Genomic DNA, 26,099 nt, shown 5'->3' on the forward strand with positions numbered 1-26,099 from the left:
GGGGATGGGGTGGAGCAGAGCTACAATTCTCCTGTAATCCTCCTCCTGGAATCATGAGGTTAGATGATGGGGGCGGGGGGGCGGGGGGGGGGGGGGGGTGTACCAGGAAGAGAGCATTTGAAGTGAAGGGAAACACACTGGAACAAAGGACTGCAATGAACACAGGGCAGGAGGCACAGTTAGATCACAACTCCGTCTTTTCTGTGCAACATCAGGCAGGAACAGGCACAGCAGTACAGTGGGAGGCATTCTTGCAAGCATAACCGAAGCAGAGATCAGAGTAGCAATCCAAGCACATTTACAAGAGGAGGCAGAGAAGGAGGGAGGGCGAGAAGGAGGGATGAGAGAGAGCAGATCTATGAAAGGAGGAGGAGGGGTGTTGCATGCTCACACAGTGTGACAGAGATAGAGCGATGAACGAGGCTAAGACACACAGAGAGAGAGAGGGAGAGAGGGGAGAGCACAGAGCAGAGATGGGGACCGAACGCTGAGACAGAGGTAGTTGGAAGGACTCAGATCTGCAGAACAAACGTGAGGAAAAGGAGGAAGAGAGTGAAGGTGAAGGAGAGCAGGAGGGAGAGAGGCGGGAGGGAGGGGGGTGCAAGATGATGGAGCCCAGAAATAGGTTTCTCAGGACAGCTTTTCATCCCTGCAAGACATGACTCTTGGTGTTGGACTGTGCTGAATTTAGCCAGGGGGACAACACAGGACAACACAGGACAGCAGGTCTGCAGCACATTGACTGGGTTCAGCCTCACTGGATGCAGCAAAGCAGCTGATTTATTACTGAGGGGATGGGTGGCAGCGTGTTTGAGCGTGTGTCTTGGAGCGCACGTGTGTGTGCATGTGTGTGTATGCAGGTTTTTATGGGTCCTTGTAGCACTCAGAGCTGTGGGAGCGACCATTCCTCCAGTCATGAAATGACATTCAGCAGGCAGGAGCTTTGTGTGCTGGCGTGGATCTGCAGTCCTCAGTAGGAAGTGCGAGAGTGGGGATTCAAAGCTGTCATCGAGTGCGTGTGTGTTTACAGTGCCATTGCTGAGGTGAGCCGAGGAGGATCAGCTATATGTGTTGTGTGTGTGTGTTTAGGTTGGAGTAGCAAGGGTGCAGCAAAGGCAAAGCTTCTACACAATGCAAGGACGATTGCAGGGGAGCACCGATGGCAGTGAGTGCAGCTAAAGTACAAGGAGTGCCCTGGGGGTAAGGTGGAGGACAAAGGCAGGGACAGAAGAAGGAGAGGGGAAGGAGAACAGAGGCAAGTGGAAAACAGAGGGTGATCATGGCTGTCATTCAGTGAGCTATAGCATATGCTGTAGCGCAGAGCGGAGTGGTGCGGCAGGGGGAGGACAAGCATCACTGCACAGGGGAGGGGGAGAAACTACGGGAGAGAGAAGGTGGGGGGAGTGGTGTGTGTGTGGTGGGGAGGCGATCAGCTCAGCACCTCTTCAGCACCTGGAAGAGGAGCAGAGCAGGACAGGCCCAGCAGAAGACATTCATTCATTCACGTGCACAGAGATGAACTGATAAGCGGCTAGGTCAACGTGTAGAGGTCAAAGGGAGCTGAGGTGTGACGGGAGTGGGTGGGTGGTTTGACTGTACTCTCTGCTGGTCCTGAGAGCAAGGCGAAGGAGTTCCCTGGAGGAAAGGGGGGTCAGGTCCCCAAGCCCTGTTTCTTCTGACCGTTCTGCCCCCTCTTCATCGCCATGGGAGAGTGGACGATTTTGGAGAGGCTGCTGGAGGCGGCTGTCCAGCAGCACTCTACTATGATCGGAAGGTAAGACATGGATTTAAGTGGGAAGGTGGTGTTTTCTGGTTTTGTGTCCGCGGTTTTATGTCAACTGATGAGCTGGGATTTTTTTCTTTCTTTCTTTTTTTTTTGCACATTACATGCTGTTTTGTATGGATCTGTGGATGGCATCTGTACAGAGACTACCCTTCTCAAGGCTTGTCCCAGTGCTCTCCTCTGTTCCACTATCCCTCACAGTCCTCCCTGCCTTCCCCGTCCTTTCTTCCTCCCTGCTCTCCTCACTCTTATCCTCCACACCCACTATTAGTTAAGGCATAACCTAATTGCACATAGTCAGCAGCAGGCATTACGGTTAAATCAGAGAGGTTCCTATGTTTTTACTAGCTAATAGCCAAGCTATTGATAGACTATGCTTGATGCTGCTGGCCACAGACCAATATGACAGAAGGAGGAGAGGGGACTAGGAGTGAGAGGAGGGGAGAGCAGAGGTGCGGAAGATGAAAGGATGGTGAGCAAGCAGGTGTGGAGGAAGAATCATGGGGGGAGTTAATGACTCTGAACTCTGAGTGATTTTATTTCCTAAAAAAAACAAAAAAGTTAATCCAATTAGTTTTGACCAGCAGACATTGTTATACTTTGCGTGAGAGTGTTTCGTGGCGGAGAGTTGAACAGACGAGCTTTTAGTTTGATTAGCAGTGGAGACATGCCACGGAGACTTGCTGTAAAATTGGTGTGAAATACGTGCCCCACATGCGTGCCCCACATCATCTCTGTGTGATTAATTGATTGCAAAAGTGGAATTTTCCACCCAGTGAACACAATCCAAATGTCCCACTTGGATGCTCATTTGGCAAAGTGAAGAGTCAACATGCTTCAGCCTGTGAAATCTGGATGTATATGTCGGCCATTTAAAAACTGCTTTGCTTTGGTAAAAACAAAAAGTAACAGTGAAGACTGTGATCGCCCTGCTGTGTTCATTAACTCAAACTCAACAAGGACATGGCCTAAACGTCTTTTTGCTTCAGTGGTCTTTTGTGTGAGTGTGTGTGTTTCTTGCCCCGTGTAAGTTAAAGGACTGCAAAATGGCTCATGTGTTCATTGTCTGTGAATAAGCCAACATCCTCCAGTGGCACTGGAACTGCGTCAAAGTAACAGAGATGATGTGAGCTACACATTTATACCAAAATTTCAGCTGATCGGCAATTTGAAGCTAAGACAGAGATCCTCCTTCCAACCAAATAATTTCAGTCAACTAATTTCTATATTTTAAAAGTGCATTAACCAACGAATTCATCTGGTCCAGTCCTCATATGGAACAATAACCTGGACGCTGACTTGATTTAAAGATGCATTAAGCAATCTCACAGTCTTGTGAGTCCCTCCCATTGATGGCTTGGGAGTACTGTTGTAGCACTGAGAATCAATATCCCACTTGGAAGCCCTACACAGCTTTCAGCTAGTTGTTTTGGTTTCTTTAAGTGGAAAAACCAAAACAATGCTGGTTCGAATGAATGTGGGCAGTCGCTCCCGGTACCGAAGCTAACTGTCCTGTGTAAAAAAACTCAGAAGAAACTGGTAAGCAAAGTTGGAGATTTAGCAAATGAAAAAAAACAAAACAATTATGAGTTGGAAGGGCAAACAAGGGCTAAAACGCCAGTGAATATTGGAATTACATTCAACAGGTGGCCAGATAAAGGAGACCGAAGGGATGTCCGTGTTGCTCTGTTTCTGCTGGATATGTGAGTAGGCAACTGTTTGCTAACATGTTAGCCATAACACCTTGATAAGCTAGATGCTAACTGTTGTGAACTTGTTTTGGAGTCTTTCCGCCCCCTAGTGGTCAAAAATTACTTAATGCAGCTTTAAAATAACAGTTCTGGAAGCTGAATCAGTAAAATCCTGTGAGCACAGGGTACAAAGAACGCTGAAAATTAATCTCTGGATGATTCACGCCACCTACAGATTTTCAGAGGCACAGAAGCAACTCTCAATTTGTCTGCTACCTCTTTCAGAAGTCATAAAGACTATTCTCATGATGCACTTGGTTTTTTCTTATATGCATAGTTTGAGCTATTTGTTGATCATGCACTTCACTGGCTGAACACTAATAAAGGGTATCCTGAATACCAAAGATGTGTTTAGTAAATCGAGTGGTACAGTTTAGAACAGGGCACTTTTTTGTGTGAGATGTGATAGCGTTTACTATATTTATTTTCTATTATGTGTCAAACTGTCCAAAGACACGTGACATTGGATAGTTAAATGATAGTAAAAAAAAAGCGCATCTCCATCATATAGTAGTATGAAATCCACAGTGAAATGCTTTGTAAATGATCCCCGTGTGTTTGGCTTTCCTCAGAGTGTTTGTCCTACAAGGCTCTTTAGTTGACCCTAGAGCATTAGCTGTAACATTATCTGCTTCCCAGTGGCGGGGTTTCCTCCATTTTTCTTCCATCTGCTATGTAAGCCAAGAAACCTTTGTTTTTGAGTCTCTCTGTACATTATTTGTTAGCATTTTTTGTTTTAGGCCCCCGAACAGCTTCTTATTTTCTCTACGCCGCTTTCGATTTTGTCCCTTTAGTTAGCATGTGTGCAGGATATCTGAAGATGTACAGGAAAACTCACAAGTACCTTGGACAGAGAGGCCGTGGACTAGCTTGTAGCAAGTTATTTTTAAGTGGTGATATTGCTTTTCAACTATAGAAAGGAAAAGAAAACATTAGACATTCCTAGGTTATCTCAGCAGTAAGACAAAAAACAACAACAACAAAAAATGCCTTGACTCCTAAACCTAAGCATGTGTCTGCATGGTCAGGAAATCAGTGACACATAATAATTAAAAGACAGGAATCATGTTTCTGGATGTACCAGCAAGTTGGAGAATTGTTCACCACTGGCACAGTTTTGTGCTGTCAAGGTGCCTCCTAGATTGTTAACGCCAAACCCCACACTAAATTATGTGTGGAGTCAAAATTGTTGCACTGACCTCTATGGGTTGAAAGGTTCAAGTCTGTTGCACCACTGACCACAGCCAACAACCATTGTTGGCTGTGGTCCATTGCACTCGTGAACACAACCGTGATGTAGTGTTGCACTGTTGTGCGTCGTGAAGTCCTGCACTTCACAGGGTGTGGCATGCAGCGACTGGTAGATGGCATCACAAGTAGGATGTTCAGCCTGTGTGTCGTTACTTTGACAACGTTTGCATGTGTTCGCTTGCAGTTTTAATGGATGCGGTTCCAAAGCACAGAACAGTGACGTTTCGACATAAAAGGTCTCCCCTGCATCCAAACTTTGGAACATGGTTGCATGTCAGTCATCTTTTTTTGAGTGCCGACACGAGGATGCAAATCCACTGTGAGACACCGACAGCATTTTCAGATGTTTAGACTGTCTTTTTGAGCTACAATTAAGCTGTTTCTTAATTGTAGGTTTAAGCTAACCTATGCCCTGGCATAGGATAGATAATTAGCTCAGGATTACAGAAGAGTGTTTGAAATAGAAACGGACCAACTACACTGTGGCATAGGTTAGCTTAATTATGGTCTTTGATCGAGACAGACAAATTGAGAGTTGCTTCTGTGCCTCTGACTAACCACAGGTGCCTTGCGTATTATGACTCATTCAGTTATTAATGTTGTGTATTGTGAAATCTTCATAAGCTTGACTTCTAACTGCACAATGTACAATGTGTGCATGGATAACCGATGACTGTACTCATGATAACATGGAAATGAAAATCATTGTCAAGGCTGCAGTAATCCACCTCTATCCCAAACCAGTTTTACAGTTATGATAACCCTGAAATCTTTTGCATTAGATAGTATAGTCAGTCTGAGTCTGTTAATTGTAACAAATTAATGACATTTCTGATAAGAATGGAGGTCAGCACACAGACCTGTATATCTATTTTCTGTACCTAATAAAGATTTAACAAAATCTGCACTGAATACGTGATGTTTGTTAGCACTATCCTCTCCAACTTAAACATTCAGGCTCCAAAATTAGGAAAACGAAATTGTTATTTTATTCTTATGCCAATGGCACAGCTCTACTTGTGTACATTTGTGTAAAACATGACACTAGCAGCCTTGATAATGTTTGTGGTTGTTTTCTATGCATATTAACTGACTTCTGGTTACAATTAAAACAATAATTTCATTTTTTGTACATCTACAGCCTTCACAATAAAAATTTTACAGCAGTAATTTACTTTTTGTTTTGTCCTATTCGTAATTCTTGCTGATATACAATCTCATACAAATTAAGTATTTAAGTGGGTGCGATAGACAAATAAATTACATGTCCATATAATACTGCAAACTGAATGTGGAGGCCATGCATCTAACACCTAGGCGCGTCATTTTTCCCAGTCCTTAATCTGTATACAAAAATCACATCATTACAATATATTTTAAAGCACACAACTACAGGCAATAAACTGTTTAATATTCACATACAGTAATACAGTTTGTGTGTGTGTGTGTATGTGTGTGTTTCACATGTGGTGCTCAAACCATTTGCAGATCGCAGGTGTGAATGTTTGTGATGTCTACCGTGACAAAAATGCGTCCGACCGTGTGAAGATCAAGCCTTTGGGTGCGAGATATATAACTTGCCTCTCCTTGACTGCATTGCTGTAGTGAGGTCAGCGCAAAAGATGAGCTGGAAAAAAAAGAGGCAGAGATAATGGAGCACTAGAGTGATCTGAGGAAGATAAAATAATAAAGGTAACCGGATGGATAGAGAGGAGATGATGGGCGCTGTAGAGGCAGAACAAAAAAGCTGCAACGGATGGATGAGGGTGGGGGTGAGACAGAGGGAGGAAGAAAAGTTTTCCCTCTGCAGAGGTTTATCGCTCGGAATCTGTGTCAGAGATCCTTCAACTGAAGTTGCTGGCTGACCCGGCACACAATGTTGACAGCAGTGTTCATGAAGCAGCTCTTTTAAATGTTCAGGTTGATTCTGAGATAAAGTAAATGCAAATGTCACTGTCTATGCTGTTAAAGCCACAAAAGTACATTTCCATAGATTACATTCTGTAAACTGCATTTCAATCAGATTAAGAATTAGTTTACAAAGTGCTGTTTGCTGTTATTCATTTATGCACTTTTAGATTTCTGCATCTATTTACCCTTTATTTGTTTTTTATTCTGTGATGAAGCTCTAAATGATCCATTATTCATCATCTATCACTCCCCACTTAAGCAGTATAAACCATAAAATCTTAATAAATGCTTCGTGCCTCTTGTTGCACGTTGCAACTGATGTCAAGTCATTCATTAAAAATGTATGCAGAGTTGACCAGCCTTTTAATGCAACAAAGTGGTGTATGAAATACACCTTGTTGCTCTGCAGTGCTGTTTATATGGCTGGAAGAACCTGCACTTAGACAGGCAGCCCGGAATGGTTTGACGTGACCGAACATATCTGGGTTCTTGTTTGTTGGCTTTAAAAGCAAGATGCACTCTTTGCCCCGAAGTTGTTCACTCCTGCAGTTTTCATGGTCATGTTCTTTTCCTAAATGGGTCAGGATATCCACAAGAAGGCGGTACCCTACTTTGAGAAGGGCACCCTAGTTCTCCCAAAATAATCAGAGATGCAGGAATGCTCTGCGTGAATTGAGGACATCATCCCTTCTGACAGAATATACTTCATGTATCATTGATAACCATCTTCCTGGATAAGATTTATTCCACCCGAGAAGGTTTTGTTGCAAAGCAAAACAACGGCGTCCATATTGCAGCATTAGAAAGGATTAGTAATCCATCATCGTTCGCCAAGGAGCAGGACTGTCGTTCAAATTAAAGCATTTTCCTGCACATCTATAGTTGTCATTAGTTTATTTGTGCAGCAGTCCCTGATGTTGAATGAAATTGATTGCACGGTTTGCCACTAGCGCTGAGCTCAGCTTTCACTCAGCGCGGGCTATTATTCATTTCAGCAACACATCAGCGGTGTGTGTAAGAGTTTTATCGGGCATGTAATGTTTCCCCTATGCATAGCCTAAATGTATATTTAATGACTTCCCACATGTAGTGATATTTTCTGATTCGATTCAGACAGGTTTTGTTAAACTTTTATGAATTGTGAGCCTGTTATTAAACACCCAAACTCCCTTAAAGAAAGCATTTTGAAGATGTTGTTTTTTAAGGTAAAAATGTAGTCCAGGAAAAATGTGCACCAGAGACCGAAGTAATGACTAATGTAAATGCTTATTTCTTTTTCTTTAACATAAACAAGGGCTGGTTTAAAAGATGTGAAGTAAGGCATGCATGTATGTGGGCTGCACTGAGATTTTTAAACTATTTGCAGTGTTCTAATTATTCATTGCTTAAAATAAAGACAAACTTTAACTTCCTCTTGGGTAAATCCTGGTGGCAAAGATGTCTAACTAGAAATGTTTGACACCGACAACCTAACAAATCTATGATACTATGATACAATATGTAAAGCTCCAATCTAAAATAAAAAGAATAAATCAGTAAAAAGTAATAAGCAGCCTATTCTACAGGTGGACAGATCAATCCCAATATCGATATTATCTATGCCAACCCTGGTATTGGTATTAGATCTATGCTAGCATGATAGGATCAATGCCTTATTTCTATCCTAAGTTCAGTAGCCCATTGAATTGTGTTATCTATTGTATTCACAGCCTATGGCACGTTTAAACAACAGAAGGTGAAAAGCTGAAAGGCGCGTTTCGTTGTGTTAACTAATTATTGTGGAAATTAAAATTCACAGTTAATTAGTAGTCATTAAAATGTGTTCAGCATTTGTCAAAATGATGATGATTCAACTCATAAATCACGACACCACTGCTCTCCCCTCCATATGCTGTCTTTATAGGTTCAAAGTATCGGTATCAGTATTGGTATCAGCAGTATCAGTCCTGTATTGATCTGGCATCAGCTCGATACCAAAGTTTGCAGTATCATACACCACTAGCCTAATCACAAACTTAGCCATCAGCTAGTGAAGGTTTAAAATATGGACAGAGTTAGGACGTGGGCATGGCTGAGTGGGAGAGACATGAAATAAGCGTTCACCTTGCACAGGTGGACGGTGCTATCATGTTATATTGTGGGAAGTCAATTTACAGGAGCCAACCACATTACTAGAGTCTGACTGTCTTTAATGGCACATTGCAGGTTTAGGAAAGAAAACACGCAGTTTGAGGGTCATTAATAACAAATACATTTCCCTCAGTTGAAATAAGAAATTAATACACACATTAGAAGGAAGTTAGGGACATTCATTAATGTGCAGATTGAATCATATTTTACTGTGATACATAATGACAGTACTTACAATAGTAAGCCACTTGATTTGGAAAGTAACCATCATGTTAGTGTGCTCTAACTTTCAGAAAGGACAACTGATTAGAATTTAAATAATCTGCCAGAAAAGCCACGAGGCAGGAAGCTGTTTCACACCCCAACATATGCAAACACAAATATTATAGACAGGTTATTGTATGCAACTCTAAGCCAATGTTTAAATGAACAAAAGCTCGCACGTTGTGATGAACAAAGCATCTGAATTCACAAAGTGTTTATATGGTCTTTCAGTAACTTCTAGTAATTAGCTTGTGATTAGAAGCTTTTAGAGCTGTAAACTCCCACTAATATAGATCTGTGTTTGCTGGTTTTATAACTAGCAAGTTATATATCATAAGTGCTTTTCCAACCTTTTTCCATGAGGCTAAAACTCCATTAATACTTTTTACAGAGAAACTTGCTACATACAATTTTACTAAAAGCCTTACAATTAAATCTTTGCAACCCAACACACAATTTAACCAGCGCTGACAAGTAGCAAAGGTTCTGTTTACTGACCTTATGTAGAGGCTACATTTTAGCAGCGGAGATATTTTTATAAAAAAATAACCATTCCAGACATTTACTAAGATTTTATGTGTTTTTTGCAATTAAACAGTCAGATGAAAAGCCCCTACATAAAAATTAAGGTTAAATATGCTACTTTAGGAAAACTTGTGAGTGCTGTTTGAAATATTAGGGACAAAAACTTCTAACAATTTGTTACTTTTCAGCACCAGATTTTTATGCTTAAGAAGATATCCTCTGAAGACAAACATACAGTGCAACCACATGAGGCAGCTGATTTTTGTCTGCTGCAAGACTTAAAGGTTCTGGCACTAAAACATATTAGAGAGACAGAGCAGAGCTGATGCATTCTGGGAACTGTCAAAATTAAAAAGGGGTCTTATGCAACGTCCTGAACAAATACCATTTAAAGTATGAGTCCAATTTCCCAGTCTTGCTATTTTGGGTAGGTCTGAAAAGGTCAGGCTCGGTGACGCGGTGATGTTTCCTGTTTTTATCAAGGATAGCTTTGACTACTTGTTATCTAGTTTGGGAGAAACTTGTGTGAAACTTCAGAGCTGCGTAAACTTAGCTGCGCTAACCTGTAATCATCTCTTTTCTCGTCAATATCAAGCATTTCATTAATAAATATATAAAAAAATATCTCCTGTAACTCCTTCATCCTCAGTAACCAGACTTCCATTACAGTGATGCTGAGTCATTTGCCCTGTCAGTCGCCCTTGTGTATTTATTTACCAAAAATGTCAATATTTTTCAATTCAATATCCATTTAATTCAATTTTATTTATACATCACCAAATAAAAACATTAAAATCGCCTCAAGGGGCTTTATATTGTAAGGTAGACCCTACAATAATACATAAAGAGTAAAAACAATCATATGACCCCCTATGAGCAAGCACTTTGGCGGCAGTGGGAAGGAAAAACTCCCTTTTAACAGGAAGAAACCTCCAGCAGAACCAGGCTCAGGGAGGGGCGGCCATCTGTACAAAAATGTATTACAGGAATAAAATGGGAGACCTGATGTGTGTAAAATCCCATCATTACGCCAAATACTGTACTGTAGGCCAAGATGTCATATAAATGGAATCTTCTGAAATTGTATATTGATGTGATCAGCAAAACGTGCTGGTTCGGGATACACAAAGAAATGCTGATGCCATTTATTTGGTTTTCAAGTTATTTTAGATAGAAACACTTATGCATAATGTTTGCCTCGCTAGCTTGAGTCGAGATGAAAGAGTAATTTTAGATGACATAAAGACAAACGGGATAGAGGAAAGCTGCATCTGGCGTGCTCTGCATTATCATCGCGCATGGTTAGGCCAAGCGATGAGTTAACAGAAACGTTGTGTGTAGGAATTTCTTCCCCCAGCTTTCTTTGAGTGGCGTGAAGTAGTAGCATAAAATAAAAATACTCATCATAAACCGTTCTAAGGCATCTTTCTCAAGTGCAGCTGTAATGGTTTTGCTGTGAAGATTGAGATCTCGCTGTTGTCTGTTAGCTGAGGTATAATTGGCACAGATACCTGTAGAGTGTCCCCCAATTAACTTTCCCGTTTCCTCCGTTATTCCTGCAAAACAGCTGGAGGCCATTTCCCTCCGAGATGTTGAATGAGCAAGTGATATAATTACATTTCTGCCCATGTTGACTCTGAGTCGTGGCACAGTGGAAACTAGCAGGATGAAAAAGCTGTTGTGGTTTGAGTCTGACGTCGCTAAACTCGGGCAGATTTTTTAAAACCGTTTCTGTTTCACACTCTAAGTAACGTATTTCAAGACAGCAGGGGTAAGAGAACCACCGCAGCTCAAGTTTAGCTTAAATTACCGTATTCGTCACGCTGACTCGTAGTTGCACTTCAGGCATTCGTGCACATCTGCCGGATATGTGGGCAAGACCTTAAACTATTAAAACACTTTAAGAGAGGAGCAGTGATGAGAGGCGGGTGGATAGAAATGTCTGTACTCTGATAATTAAGCTGTCTAATTTCAAGGCCCGGTAAGGTCTTTATTCATTATGTGCTGCCATCAGCAATCATTGGAGCTTATTATTGAGAGCGTATGGGTGGCAGGAATATTTTTATCCAGGTTTCTTCACAGCTAACTGCACTTATCCAGCGCTTCAGAGGCCAGTCTGTGCACCTTCATATATTAACAGTTACTTTCTTATATTCACAATCTATGTATGAAAGCAAGTGTAGGTTTTCTGGTGCATTTGTGCTTGTGGGCCTCTGTTCTCCCTGGAGGCTGGCGACAGCAGCTGCTGCATGAATGAACGTGTGTGTGTGTGTGTGTGTGTGTGTGTGTGTTAAAGCCTCTGGGAAAGACAGAGCTTGCATGTCCAGCCGACACACCAGCTGATGAGCAGCTAACATTACACTGCACACACAATCTTACAGGTCAATCAGCTGCCTGAGGATCACTTTGAAGGTTAACGCAACAAAATACCACCTCATTATCTTTACTTCCTCCTATTTCTGTCCCTCTAGACATAAACGTTAACATGCCCATGAGCTGCTGTTTGTCTCTGCGCTTTATGAAAATGTCAGCTGTCAGTGATGAAGCCCAAGAAAGCAGATATTAAAAAAGAAGATCCAGACGTGAACACGATCCACAGACGCAGAAGGATTGACTTCTAAATCTTATCAAATCTCCTGGACAGTGGTAGGGATTTAGAAGGTCTCTAAAAATGTAATGATTAGTCTTAGCTTTAACCGGGTCCTCCGGGAAGCAGGATGCTAAATTAGGTGACAAGTGGGGACTGATGTGGGAGACAATTTAGCAGCCATTTAAGAAACTTTTGGTGACAGGAACCATGCTGTGATATGTCGTAATGCCTGAATCTTTTTCATGCCCACTTATATGAATCAACTCTTCAAGTATTTTAATATTCTGCCCCATGGGTTTGAGACACTAAAACTTCTGACATCTTTTTCATTATTCATGATTGTTATTGAATATTCTGCAGGTTCAGGCCTTCGTGCTGTCCTAATCTTCTCCTAGTTACCGTATTGGCTAGTTATGCTGCAGGACTTAAAGCACTGATGTTTGCAGACAACGTTCGGGCGCTGCTTTCTGCTAATGCAGCAATCTGCCCCATGCTGATTATTCCGTTATCCAGCAGTAGAGCAAACACATAAACCACCACACACAAACAAACACACACAGCACTCAATACTGGGAACACCTTGGGATTTTTTTTTAATGACAAAAAAAGCAGAAGCAATGACTGGATTTTTAAATGACTGCAATGCTGCGCTACTTTAAAATTGAACAAACTCTGAGGAGGACAAGAAAACTGCAACCACAAAGTCCTTATCCCTCTATATTTATGTAAAAAAAAAAAAGCCCAGTTTTTCGTTTAGATGGTGGTGACTACAGACAAATACATACTGACCTATGTCGATGTAATGAAAGACTGGTATAGAGCACTATTTAAAATTTTTGTCAACAGATTTGGATTTGGTCCATCACTAAAAAAGCTGTCACAATGATGAACACATGACAGCATAGTGGAAAGTTTGTCGAGATGAACTGATATTACATGTTGCAGTACATCTATGTGGATGCACTCATCGGAAATCACGATGCATGACATTTTAAGAAGAAGAAAAAGCTTCAATCCTCTTACCTTCAGTCTGAGGACAGTCTGAACTAAGAATATTTCAGTTCAACATTAAAAAACATGTCGCCCATGAGTCTGTGGCATTACACACAGATGTTTACAGCAGGAAGATTCAGTGGCATTAAGTTGTAATTATGACATAGTAATTATCACTGGGCAGAGAAGCAGCCAATGTCTTTTATTACCTTGATTAGAAAATCAAGGTGGAGTGCAGAAAAGCTGCTCTTGAGCCTCTTGCATGGTTTTAAATCAACATCCAGCACTGCAGATTCTCACACTGACACTGACCTAGAGTTAGTCATATATCCTCTATCTTTTAAACAAATATTTGCATACAGACGAGCTGTGTCGACCACAGATCTTCGTCCCTGTGAGCAGAATGCGTCAAATCTTCCTGTGGTGCAGAGAACCATCAATATCATTCATTCAGCCATATCGACTGCTGTCGAACCACTAGTGAGCCCGTACACATCAGGCTAACCGCAAAGGAGCAGATGTTGACAGATGTCTTAATGTGAATGACACACAGGACCAGATTTGAACTTCTGAAAGTCCAAAGATGCGGGGGAGCTTTATTCTGCTGGATTTTTAACCATGATGGAAGTCAGTGTAGCGTGCACGCTGGCAGCTGCTCTGAGCACAGGCGACTGTGAGTCTTTGCCATTTTGCACAAGTCATACACATGGCTGACTCTTCCTCTTTGTGTCTGTGTCCTCGTGCCTGTCTTCTTCGCACAAAAAAACACACACAGGCATGCATTCGCAGGTGGAGCAGCGATAGTCCTGCAGCAAGGCACTGCTCTATTTTAAGTCTGTTTCATGCTAACGCATGTTCCCCTGGTGTACCTCTTACCTTCACCCGTCTTTCCCTTGGCTTCAGCAAATTGCCTCCTCTTTCACATCATTCAAACAAATGTATTTTTTTTTGACTTGTCGGATATTTCTAACAACTGTAGGCTATTTTTCCCCCCCATACTGGGTGTCTATACAGCCATCCTCTGCAGGTTGCTGTGGTTACTGGTCACTGAAGGTCGGTAGGCATTTTGAGCCCTCATTAAAAGATAAAGTATGGAGTCTCATTTTATAGCAAACAAGTTAGGATGCACGTGCATATTTAAAATACAACAAAATCCCATTACTTTGGCTATTGTCCTACGTAGCTGCCTTTCACTTCAGGGCCAGCTCCCATCTATCTCTATCCCTTTACTTCCCGTCTGTGGCCCCCTCTTGTGCTTGGATACAAGAGTGTGCTAAGCAACTGGCTCTTCCACACAGGGAGCATTCACATCCACGGCTGTGGCATAAATACCAGGGAACTCAATGATGTGCAGGCTTTCCTCGCTCATTAGAAAGAGCTGACACTGCAGCCCTAAAGCCAGAGTCCTCCTCCGCAGTGCCCATACTGGATCGACACCATGAAAATAACAGAACAGCTGTACTGCTCTCTAGATCCACCGGTCCCTGGACACAGCTTTCTATAACTGCAGCAAAGCACTAATGATGCTCAATGGGAAGTCCATGCAGTTTTTAGCAAATGCCACCTCCTCGGGAGAGCAGCTCCCTATAGTTGAGGCAACTCGTTCTTTTCTATGTGAGCTCTTTAAATAGCTACACATCTTAAAAGCTTTGCAACTGTGACGGTTGTTGCCCCTTAATACGGTGCATGCTTCTTTCCTCACTTGGGAGTCAACAATGAAACAGAAGGAGGTTATTTATACAGCAATATACTATTCAGTTGCTTTGCAACAGAGATATTTTGGTATGTTCGATAAAAGCTAATTAACACTAGGGGAAATATGCTAACATGCGAGACTGATTCTTAAATCAGTGGGTGTCTATTATAGCTGTTGCCATTCAGTTCCATTTCAGTCCAGCTGTGAAAATGAGTGTGAAATCATCTTTATCTTATGATTAGTGACCTGAGGTGCGCATGCTATCTAGAGCACAGCTCCATCATCCCAGGGTATTGTTTATCACGGCAGCTGCTTACAAGCACACAAATACGTGTGCACACGCACACACATGCAAAGTGAATGTAGTGTCACTGTCCCTTTAATTTTCAGAAACGCATATTCAAAAAAATCAAAACCACTATTGTCGACAGCACCTATTCACCATTAACTTTATACCGACTCACTCGTACGGTCATGCCCACATATAATGTTCCTTTGTGGATTTGCTCCTCATTAACTGATGCTGTCTTTCTCCTGTTTCACCACCTTCCCTTCCTGCCCTCTCTCCTTCTGTCTCTGCAGGATCCTGCTGACAGTGGTGGTGATTTTCCGTATCTTAATAGTTGGCATAGTGGGGGAGAAGGTGTATGAGGACGAGCAAATCATGTTCATTTGTAACACCATGCAGCCCGGCTGCAACCAGGCTTGTTATGACAAGGCATTCCCGATCTCGCACATCCGCTACTGGGTTTTTCAGATAATCCTGGTGTGCACGCCAAGCCTGTGCTTCATCACCTATTCTGTCCATCAGTCAGCCAAAGCACGTGATCGAAGCTACTCTCTGCTGCATCCTTACATGGATCACCATGGTCATGGCCACCATGGTCGCCACCATGACCACCACTCTCGTAAGCTTCATGCCCGAAACATCAACGGCATCCTGGTGCACCCCGACAGTAGTAAGGAGGATCATGACTGCTTGGAGGTCAAGGAGATCCCTAACGGACCCCGGGGACTCCCTCCAACTCACAAGAGCTCTAAAGTGCGACGGCAAGAAGGCATCTCCCGTTTCTACGTCATCCAGGTTGTGTTCCGCAATGCGCTCGAGATCGGCTTCTTGGCGGGCCAGTATTTCCTGTACGGCTTCAATGTGCCGGGGATGTTTGAGTGCGATCGCTACCCATGCGTGAAGGAGGTGGAGTGTTACGTGTCCCGTCCCACAGAAAAGACTGTGTTTTTGGTCTTTATGTTTGCAGTTAGTGGCATATGTGTGCTACTTAACCTGGCAGAGCTCAACCACCTTGGCTGGAGGAAGATAAAAACGGCCATCAGAGGGGTGCAGGCCCGGAGAAAGTCCATCTGTGAAGTGCGCAAGAAGGATGTTTCACACATGTCCCAAGCCCCAAACCTGGGCAGGACCCAGTCTAGTGAGTCAGCCTACGTCTGACAGAGGCTTCTCTGCCTGGGGGCTCAAAGACCTTTTAAATATTGGAGAAGAGCTTTTCCCTGGCCGCAGACCACCCATCAGTAGGCACAAAACTGACAACTGCATTATTATTCAGGGGCACAGATGGACTCTGTGTAGTGACGATGAACCATTACTTCACCAAGTAGAGTTTTTGACACTTTGAAACTAAAAAGGTAACTGTGTTGCTGTAACATTGAGAGCTCTGCTCTACCTAGGTGACACTAGGTGCCTTCACAGAGCCCAACTGACAAAACTGAGCAATTACAAATAATATTAATAGACTGTAGGTTTAAAGGTTGTGTGAGGTTGAATTATCTGAAGTTCTTCATTATTTGCCTTTGCTGTAGCTTAGAAATCCTCTCATTTTCCAATTATGTGTGCATATGCAAGAGCTTAAGCGCGTGCATGCATACGCATGTGTGTGGGGAAAAAAAGCCAATCTCTGACTCAAGTCAGGATAATTGAATGCTAAACTAATCTGAGCTACTGAGAGAAAAATAATGTCCACACTGTTAAGACCACACAGTGGACAAACAAGCACCTTTTGAACAACACAAAATGATCAGCACTAAAATGTTTAGTAAACTGGAACACATCATTTATTGTATCAGACTCTTTTCCTAAAATTTCTCACAAATCTCCATATTCTTCACCGCATTAGGTGCCAAACAGACTGCAGACTCACATCACCCGAGAGCTTCTGCTCAAAATAGGACACAGGGTGCACTGAAGATGAGGTAGATTACTTTCCAACACTGTGTCAATGCACCACAATGCTCCCAGTGCCTGCAAGGCACTGTTTACGTTCACACACAAAAAAGGAAAAAAAAATCAAGTAAAGTGTGCCAGTGTTTGCACTTTGGCTTGTAAAATGTTATTGCTGTTGAAAGCTTATGAATGGAATTAAACACTTTAAACAGGAAAAGTATTGTAGTCACAAATATTTTAACATGTAACCTCAAGCTTTTTTTCACAAGCTGATTTGGTGCCATATTTCAAAGTTACTGTACATAGATGAAATGTTATAATTACACTTAGTGTTTTCACTATGCGGTAGAGATAGGCTGTACTTGGGTGGGAGAATAGGGGCTTGGTTGGTTATGAAAATTAATCATAGATTGCCAGCTTTAATGAGATGTATTAATAATGTGCTCTTTGTAATGCCTTTACCCTCTGATGGAGACTGTATGTTCCAAGAAGTGACTTCCCTCTATGGACTCTGAAAAAGGCATGTAACTGAAGCATTATTAGAATGGATAGCTTATGAGATGTAACTTTAAAAAAGAGACTGTTTAATTTATTTGCATCCTGCTCCTGTGAAATGTAATACTCAGCATGCATGAAGATGAAAACTATAAAGAGATATGAGCATAGAATCTCGTTATGGGAATAATGAAAGCAAATACCTGAAAGGCGCCACAACTGCAGCAATAACAATAATAATGATAATATATAGTATGTGACAAAAAATATGTGAATAAATCATTATGCAGTGATTTTGGCTGTGCTTTGTTTAACAAAGATGTGATAATTACTATGCACTGTTGCCTTTCTACTTACGTTGTGTGGTGTTAGCTGATAACAGTCATGCAGGTACACCATGCAAAAAGGAATTTCACTGGAACACTACATCAGCATATGTTTATTGCTATTACTACTGCTAATGCGGTGCAGTGTAGGTTCAAGCGTAAAGAATGGTGAGTTTCAAAAGTCTTCATTTAAAATACATGGACGAAAGTAGGGGGCCAGTGTTCTGACAAAACACCCTACCTATCAAGTTGTCCTAGATGTTGTTACTGCGCATGCGCACAACTCAAAACGCCCATGTTTTTGGTGTTAATAGTACACACCTATTATTTGATCCTACCCGGATCTTGTGCGTGTGAAAAATGGTTAGTATTATATGTTTTACTTCTTTATTACAGTTGATACTTGTTTTCTGTAAGCTGTTGTCAATTTGTTAACTTTTCAAGCTAAGTTGCGTTTTGTTTTGTTTTTTTCAAAAATACTGCAATTTGGAGTCTCAATTGAAGTCATATTTCAAGTCTTGATTTATTACTTCTAAGTTTCTGTAAACTGGCATACAGCGTAAACCTTGTCAATTAATTTTAGTCCTCCTGCAGTTGGTCGACACCACGCTCCGCTGTTAGCACGTTTTGATAAGTGTGATTTGGCTATCAGAAAGTCATACCTATAGATATGTACGATGGAGGCATAAACCACCTAAGGTAGTATATTCTAATGAGGTAACACGCATTGATAGACATGACTATAAAGTTACGCTACGGTAGGATGTTTTGACAAAGTAGGATGTTTTGTCAGAACACCGGCTACACGTTACACCTACAGGAGCTGCTCGGTCATGGAAACCAGTGCCACGAAGCTCCCGGTGCACAATTTTTGTGCTTACGTTAATGCCACAGGAGGTTTCTCTGCAGTTACTGAGTCAGCAGAGCATTGGCGACTTTTATGGACTATACACTTCAGCAGTCTCCGACCCCAAACTATATGTGGTCTCCCACTTTTTGGGTAAGTTACTATGGTTACTATACACTTTGCAATAATACCACTTACAGCTTATCATGAAATATCCAGAAGGGTTTAAATTTGATTTCTTGTGACTAAATGTTTAAACATCACCTTTCTTGCTAGCTGTTGTCATAAATGCTAGTTAGTTAAATGTGTTATTCCTATTTTATAAATGTTCAGCGACATTTAGAATGTGATTTGACTAATGAAAATGTAATTAGGGGTTTTATATGAGGATTTTCTGTCTTTTAGACTAGTTGACTAGTCCATTTCTTTTTTCTGTTTAAATAAGTAGAAAATCAACCGCCAGAAACATTGCCAGTATCATTGGTGGCATCCTATTACAGTATTACAAGTTCTTCAGAATGACCCAAGTGTTGGTAAAGACTAACTGCACGGCTTGGTGCTTGATTTTTATACACCCACAGCAAGGGACTGAAAACACCAGAATTTAAAGGTTAGGAGGTGTGGGCCTATACTTCTGTCCATAAAGTGTACTGTAAGTGAAACTAAACAAAAACTGCATTAGCAGTGTAGTTAAAGCGAAACAGAAACTTACATGCGTGTAGAATAAGTAGCTGTCTGTGGTGGTTGAAGCTGACTTTCCAGAGGGAGCTGCTTCATTGCTGTTCCTGCTGCTGGCTGGATGAATGAAATAAAAATCTTAAATAACATAATATGACTTGTTGTGCTACCAAATGTCTAAAACATAAAGCTATTATTATTTGTTATGTATTTGAAATTAGATAAAAACACAAAACTAAAACCCCATTTAAATATCTTTTATCAAATACATTGTAAGAAGCTGCCAAAAAATAATCTTGTTAGCATCAATTCCTGTGATACAGCCTTCAGACTTCCTTTAAAAGTAAACCCGCCTTTACTTTTAAACATATATATATATCATTAGCATTATTTATATGTTGAAACCACAGATATGAAAAGATTTTATTGACATATAGCCCTGTAACCTCGTAATGAGGCTACATCTGCTAGCATAATCAGCGTTACACTGACGCTAACATTAGCATGACTGTCACAGCAGCTGCACATTTAGCAACTTCTTTATCAATAGTTCAACTAAACTTCCACACATAAAATTACCCAAAATAGTGGTTCGCTACAAAAAGACAGAGATCATAGGATATTGTGTCAATAATAAGTTACTACTAATAAAGTAAAGGTTTAGAAGAACTAATTTGGTAAGCTAGTAAGTTCCATTTCTAGCTGCACACATGACATTGCGATACAACATTAAATGTTCTGTAGCTTCATGCTGTGTGGATTACATACAGTGGGGCAAAAAAGTATTTAGTCAGCCACCGATTGTGCAAGTTCCCCCACCTAAAATGATGACAGAGGTCAGTAATTTGCACCAGAGGTACACTTCAACTGTGAGAGACAGAATGTGAAAAAAAAAAAATCCATGAATCCACATGGTAGGATTTGTAAAGAATTTATTCGTAAATCAGGGTGGAAAATAAGTATTTGGTCAATAACAAAAATACAACTCAATACTGTGTAACATAACCTTTGTTGGCAATAACAGAGGTCAAACGTTTACTATAGGTCTTTACCAGGTTTGCACACACAGTAGCTGGTATTTTGGCCCATTCCTCCATGCAGATCTTCTCGAGAGCAGTGATGTTTTGGGGCTGTCGCCGAGCAACACGGACTTTCAACTCCCGCCACAGATTTTCTATGGGGTTGAGGTCTGGAGACTGGCTAGGCCACTCCAGGACTTTCAAATGCTTCTTACAGAGCCACTCCTTTGTTGCCCGGGCGGTGTGTTTTGGATCATTGTCATGTTGGAAGACCCAGCCTCGTTTCATCTTCAAAGTTCTCACTGATGGAAGGAGGTTTTGGCTCAAAATCTCACGATACATGGCCCCATTCATTCTGTCCTTAACACGGATCAGTCGTCCTGTCCCCTTGGCAGAAAAACAGCCCCATAGCATGATGTTTCCACCCCCATGCTTCACAGTAGGTATGGTGTTCTTGGGATGCAACTCAGTATTCTTCTTCCTCCAAACACGACGAGTTGAGTTTATACCAAAAAGTTCTACTTTGGTTTCATCTGACCACATGACATTCTCCCAATCCTCTGCTGTATCATCCATGTGCTCTCTGGCAAACTTCAGACGGGCCTGGACATGCACTGGCTTCAGCAGCGGAACACGTCTGGCACTGCGGGATTTGATTCCCTGCCGTTGTAGTGTGTTACTGATGGTGACCTTTGTTACTTTGGTCCCAGCTCTCTGCAGGTCATTCACCAGGTCCCCCCCGTGTGGTTCTGGGATCTTTGCTCACCGTTCTCATCATCATTTTGACCCCACGGGATGAGATCTTGCGTGGAGCCCCAGATCGAGGGAGATTATCAGTGGTCTTGTATGTCTTCCATTTTCTGATGATTGCTCCCACAGTTGATTTTTTCACACCAAGCTGCTTCCCTATTGTAGATTCACTCTTCCCAGTCTGGTGCAGGTCTACAATACTTTTCCTGGTGTCCTTCGAAAGCTCTTTGGTCTTGGCCATGGCGGAGTTTGGAGTCTGACTGTTTGAGGCTGTGGACAGGTGTCTTTTATACAGATGATGAGTTCAAACAGGTGCCATTCATACAGGTAACGAGTGGGGGACAGAAAAGCGTCTTACAGAAGACGTTACAGGTCTGTGAGAGCCAGAGATTTTCCATGTTTGAGGTGACCAAATACTTATTTTCCACCCTGATTTACGAATAAATTCTTTACAAATTCTACCATGTGGATTCATGGATTTTTTTTTCACATTCTGTCTCTCACAGTTGAAGTGTACCTCTGGTGCAAATTACTGACCTCTGTCATCATTTTAAGTGGGGGAACTTGCACAATCGGTGGCTGACTAAATACTTTTTTGCCCCACTGTAGGTGCTGTAAATCCATCATGTTGTGCTTTCAGCTGCATAGACTCAAAACCTGCTTTAACATTCATTATTCAGCACGGAGAAATGATACATGTTTGAGAGATACATCAGTGCACTCTCTGGGTTTCTGTTGATAAATAATACATATTTAATCTGTTCACTTGCACAATATAAGACTCCCGAGTGAAGCAAATTTACCACATTACAAAGTGAGAACTTCCCATTGTGGTTTTTCTCTTTTACTCTCACTGATTTCACATTTTGATGCTAAAAAAATATCATTTTAAGATTTTTCTCATAGTCCTGCTTTTGTGTGCTAGGATTGTTGTGAGTCATCAATAAGGTACTAAATAGGATGTGATAATTTCAATAATGACCATGGTTACTGAGGGAGAGAAAAGAGAGGTGGTGGTGCTGGGAAGGAGGGGGGAAGTAAACCTTTTAGTGTTATTAAAGCTTAAGCAGTGCAGACGGCATGTGGCTACATCCTGGGAAATACCACAAGAGAGTCAAGGGGGAAGGAGAGGAGTGGTAATAAAGCTGATTGTCTGATAGGATGTAAAGTAATGAAACTTGGTGGTTATTCATTCACTTAAAGGTCAAAGTGTGTCTTTATTGACATGTGGATAGCTGTGATTGACTCTCCGTTGTGACCAATATACCTCTGCATCAACAAGCACCCAACATTCACAGGCACACGCATATGCACAGACCATAATAAATATCTAAACAAAGGCCTTGCTGAGGATGTAACCAGACTGGTTGCTGTGGTGACATGAGGGCAGTAACGATGTTAAACACCACAGAGACTGCAGCAGTGAAGGGCAGAAACAGCACTGCACCGCATCTCCTGCAGTCGCCACACAGTAGCACGTCAATACTTAAGACTCATGATGAAAAGTTAGAAACACATTGCGCTGTGTTTCATTCTGCAGCATTGCAGCAGCAGCACACAAGCATAAGATAAATAACAGGTCAGGCACCTGAGCTATTTCTAATTAAAGTGATATGTAAAGAACTTAAACTTACCATGTGAACCTCTAAGAATCTGTGTTTAATTTATGATACTATCTACTTAATAGAAGCTAAGAATATTACAATATTTTGTATTTCATGTTCTCTTAATACTGCTGTAAAATAAAGCTGTCTCAATGCCCACATACTGTACCAGCACATTTATACTATAGCACTGCAGTCCATTTAGTAGAGCACAGCCACATACACTCAAGGAGTTCACCAACTGTCTCCCGTGAATTAAAGCATGAATTAACAGCACTGGTTGCACTTTAAGTTAACTTAGAAAGTTATTTCATATTTAGTTTATAATTAACTGTTAACAAAACAATGAACTGAGAATTACTAATTTGATTGATCATTTGTTTATAAACTACTGAATATTATAAATGCACATATTCCTTAAATAAAAAACTCATTATAAAATGTAAATACAATGAAATACTGTACAGTGCATTTGCACTTGGATGAAGGTGAAATTGCTAATATTGTAACCAGTGTATAAATACACATGAGTAGTGGCAACGGCATCAAAACAAGGCAGAATCTGAAGAAAATTAACACTCAGTCAGACAATGTACAACAATATGGCCCAGACAACAAATCCATAAAATTACAACATGAAAATCCACAGTACCAAAAATCCTCAACAACTTAAAAATATAAAAACATACAGCATTAAAGATAACAAATGTGAGTGAATATTCACCCACTGTTTACTTTTGTGTGGACTAGCTGTTTGATTATGTTTAATTTAGGTGAAATTACAGCATTAACAGTGCACCTTAAAAGCACTGACGCTTAAAGCCGTCTGGTCTGTAAAAATAGGAAGCGGAGGGAGGGACGGGGGAGGCGTCTTTATAAGAAGCATGGATACGTAACGAGCCGGGAGTGAAATTTGTCTTGTTACTGCTGTTCTGATGTGTCATCACGCTGATGCCACAGGACACCTTGTGAGAAGCTCAGATGCCAGCAGCAATGTCATAACACAGTGTGAAAAATAATACGAGAGCCAATTAGAGTGTAATTATTGTTGTTTCTTATCAGCTGGGACAAATAAAATATTAAAATATAATAACCAGTTCAATTAAACTCTATAAGGAAATTAGTTTTTAATACACAGGCTAAAAACAGAGTAACAATGGTTAAACCTTAACAATCTTTAGTAAACATTGTTAATGTATCTCCTATCAGATGTTTCTTATTCGAGTCACCACAGCAGCTCATTTGCTTCCATATATATATATATATATATATATATATATATATATGTTTTTAATATATTCACTGTCCATTCTCTGACCATGTACAACTATTCAACTGTGCCTCTTTAACTTCCAACTTTCCAATTTAAATCACAATTTATTAAAGTTTAATTAGCTGAAGCTGAAGCTTACACACTGACTTTATTAAACCTATCCTACTGACAGTAACTTATTTTTCTTAGCTTAAGTTAAATAAACAAAACAACCCCCAACAGGGTGTACCCCGCCTCTCACCCTATGTAGCTGGAATAGCCTCCATCCCCCCTGGATAAGGAAAAGCAGAAGAGAATGGATGAATAGATGGAAAACATCAGTAGAACATAATAAATATTAATACAGTTGAATGAAAAATGAACAAACCAACACTGCCTGGCAATAAAAAAATAAAATTGAGTGCGACCAGTTTGCGGCGGTGATCGAGGTGCATTCCACACGTTAACGCACTTTTCAGCATCTTCACCCTGATCCACTGGGAGAAGCTGAGCTCCTTGACTTCAGTCACTCACTCTGCAGACTGCTGCCCTGCAGTATTATGACTCAGATGATGTATTTCTTATGCTTTCTAGACACGCCACCACTCATCAGTTTCACTTGTACTCATATCTGTTTCGGATTAGGCTAGCTTTTTGTGTTGTCCAGCTTGAAAGTGAGGTGTTCGTCGCATATACTTCATCATTCTTTTGATTATCAGTATAATGGTTACATTAGACCTCTCGGCACATGGCTTTTTAGTGGCTACACGAGGCACCATCTGTGTCACTTCTTTATTTGTCTTTGTTTATTTCAGCAAAACCAGATCTGACTTATGTGGGTATCTTACCTCCTCTTGGCTGTAGATTTTACTGTAAGCACATCATCAGATTATTGCTGTGCTTTTGTGACCACACAGATCTCTGTGTGAGTCTCTCAGTGCGACCCCTGGAGAATCCAATCAAGTGTAGTAATGTTTCTGGTCATGTCAGCCTTTAAATTGACCTCACCACCACTGTAAATGGATATATATTCAGAAAATAGACGTATTTTTTCCTCCTCTGTGCAATCATACCAATCCTTTCACAGAAATCCATCAGCGTCTTCCCATCAAATGCCCTTCTGCTCTGTGACCCACTCTCCACAGCTGATCCGCTGTTATAGTGGTGATAAGGCAGCAGTAAGATGGGAAATCATTTCATTATGCCTCTCCTGTGTTCCTTTGATATTTCCCTCACTGCCCACTCACTAATTCATAAAGATGAAATTAGAGTTGGCTTATTCTTCTCTGGAGCCTGTTCCTTGTCTAGTCTCCTGTCTTGGATCATCAATTTGTGTCAGTCTCTATTCTGCTCTCTGCAAGTGACTCGGTCGCCTTTTGAGATATCCCTGCTTGGCACAGTGTCTCTCCTCATCCTCTCTCTCTGTCTCCATCTGGTCCATCTCCACCTGACTCATTCTTATTTTTTCTCCCCCCCCCCCCCCCCCCCCCCCCACATCTTTATTCTGACCTCAGCTTTATCTTTGCCCTTCTCTGTCTTTACTCCTGAAAACCTGCTCTGGCTGTTTCACCTGGAGCTCACAGAGAATCCATATTAATTCCATTTGCTTTCACTCCATGTTCCTTTTCCTGTTTGTTTATATCTGTCAAAGCAGCTGAGCTTCAAATCCAGTCCGTGCCCATCATCTCCCCTCTCCTAAACTGTCTTAGACTCTGTCTTCTTCCCTGTTCTTTAGCCAGAAAGGATTTTCTGATCCCATTTTAGAAAGACTGCTGACAAAAACTGGGAACAGTTTGCTGTTTTTCTTTTCTGCTTTTAAGTCATATGTCACTGCCCAATATATAAAAACACCCAGCATGCCCCTGCGGGCGGTTTATCCTTCAAGCTCGGGTCCTCTACCAGAGGCCTGGGAGCTTGAGGGTCCTGCGCAGTATCTTAGCTGTTCCCAGGACTGCGCTCTTCTGGACAGAGATCTCCGATGTTATTCCCGGGATCTGCTGGAGCCACTCGCCTAGCTTGGGAGTCACCGCACCTAGTGCTCCGATTACCACGGGGACC

The 26,099-nt window shown here is 41.4% G+C and overlaps 1 protein-coding gene across 2 annotated transcripts; it reads left to right on the forward strand.

Annotated features, from left to right (window-relative positions):
- Positions 1 to 1,421: 1,421 nt before the first annotated feature.
- Positions 1,422 to 17,858, forward strand: LOC146565503 (gap junction delta-2 protein-like). 2 transcript variants are annotated; one of them, XM_085288642.1, is made up of 3 exons: positions 1,422 to 1,774; positions 3,430 to 3,486; positions 15,477 to 17,858. In XM_085288642.1, the coding sequence occupies exons 1-3, from the start codon at positions 1,704 to 1,706 to the stop codon at positions 16,339 to 16,341; spliced, it is 993 nt and encodes a 330-aa protein (XP_085144768.1). In that variant the 5' UTR covers positions 1,422 to 1,703; the 3' UTR covers positions 16,342 to 17,858. The 2 variants fall into 2 exon arrangements, with proteins under 2 accessions (XP_085144768.1, XP_085144769.1); XM_085288643.1 differs by lacking the exon at positions 3,430 to 3,486.
- Positions 17,859 to 26,099: the final 8,241 nt, after the last annotated feature.

This window comes from Mchenga conophoros, linkage group LG10, assembly GCF_057382185.1.
Source record: "Mchenga conophoros isolate Kocher_MC1m ecotype Shallow Benthic linkage group LG10, M_conophoros_male_GT1.1, whole genome shotgun sequence".
Taxonomy (NCBI): domain Eukaryota; kingdom Metazoa; phylum Chordata; class Actinopteri; order Cichliformes; family Cichlidae; genus Mchenga; species Mchenga conophoros.

Coding starts and splice junctions, on each gene's coding strand:
- LOC146565503 (XM_085288642.1), top strand. CDS start 1,704: ATGGGAGAGTGGACGATTTTGGAGAGGCTGCTGGAGGCGGCTGTCCAG. Junction 1,775..3,429: donor CACTCTACTATGATCGGAAG/GTAAGACATGGA, acceptor TACATTCAACAG/GTGGCCAGATAAAGGAGACC. Junction 3,487..15,476: donor GCTCTGTTTCTGCTGGATAT/GTGAGTAGGCAA, acceptor CTGTCTCTGCAG/GATCCTGCTGACAGTGGTGG.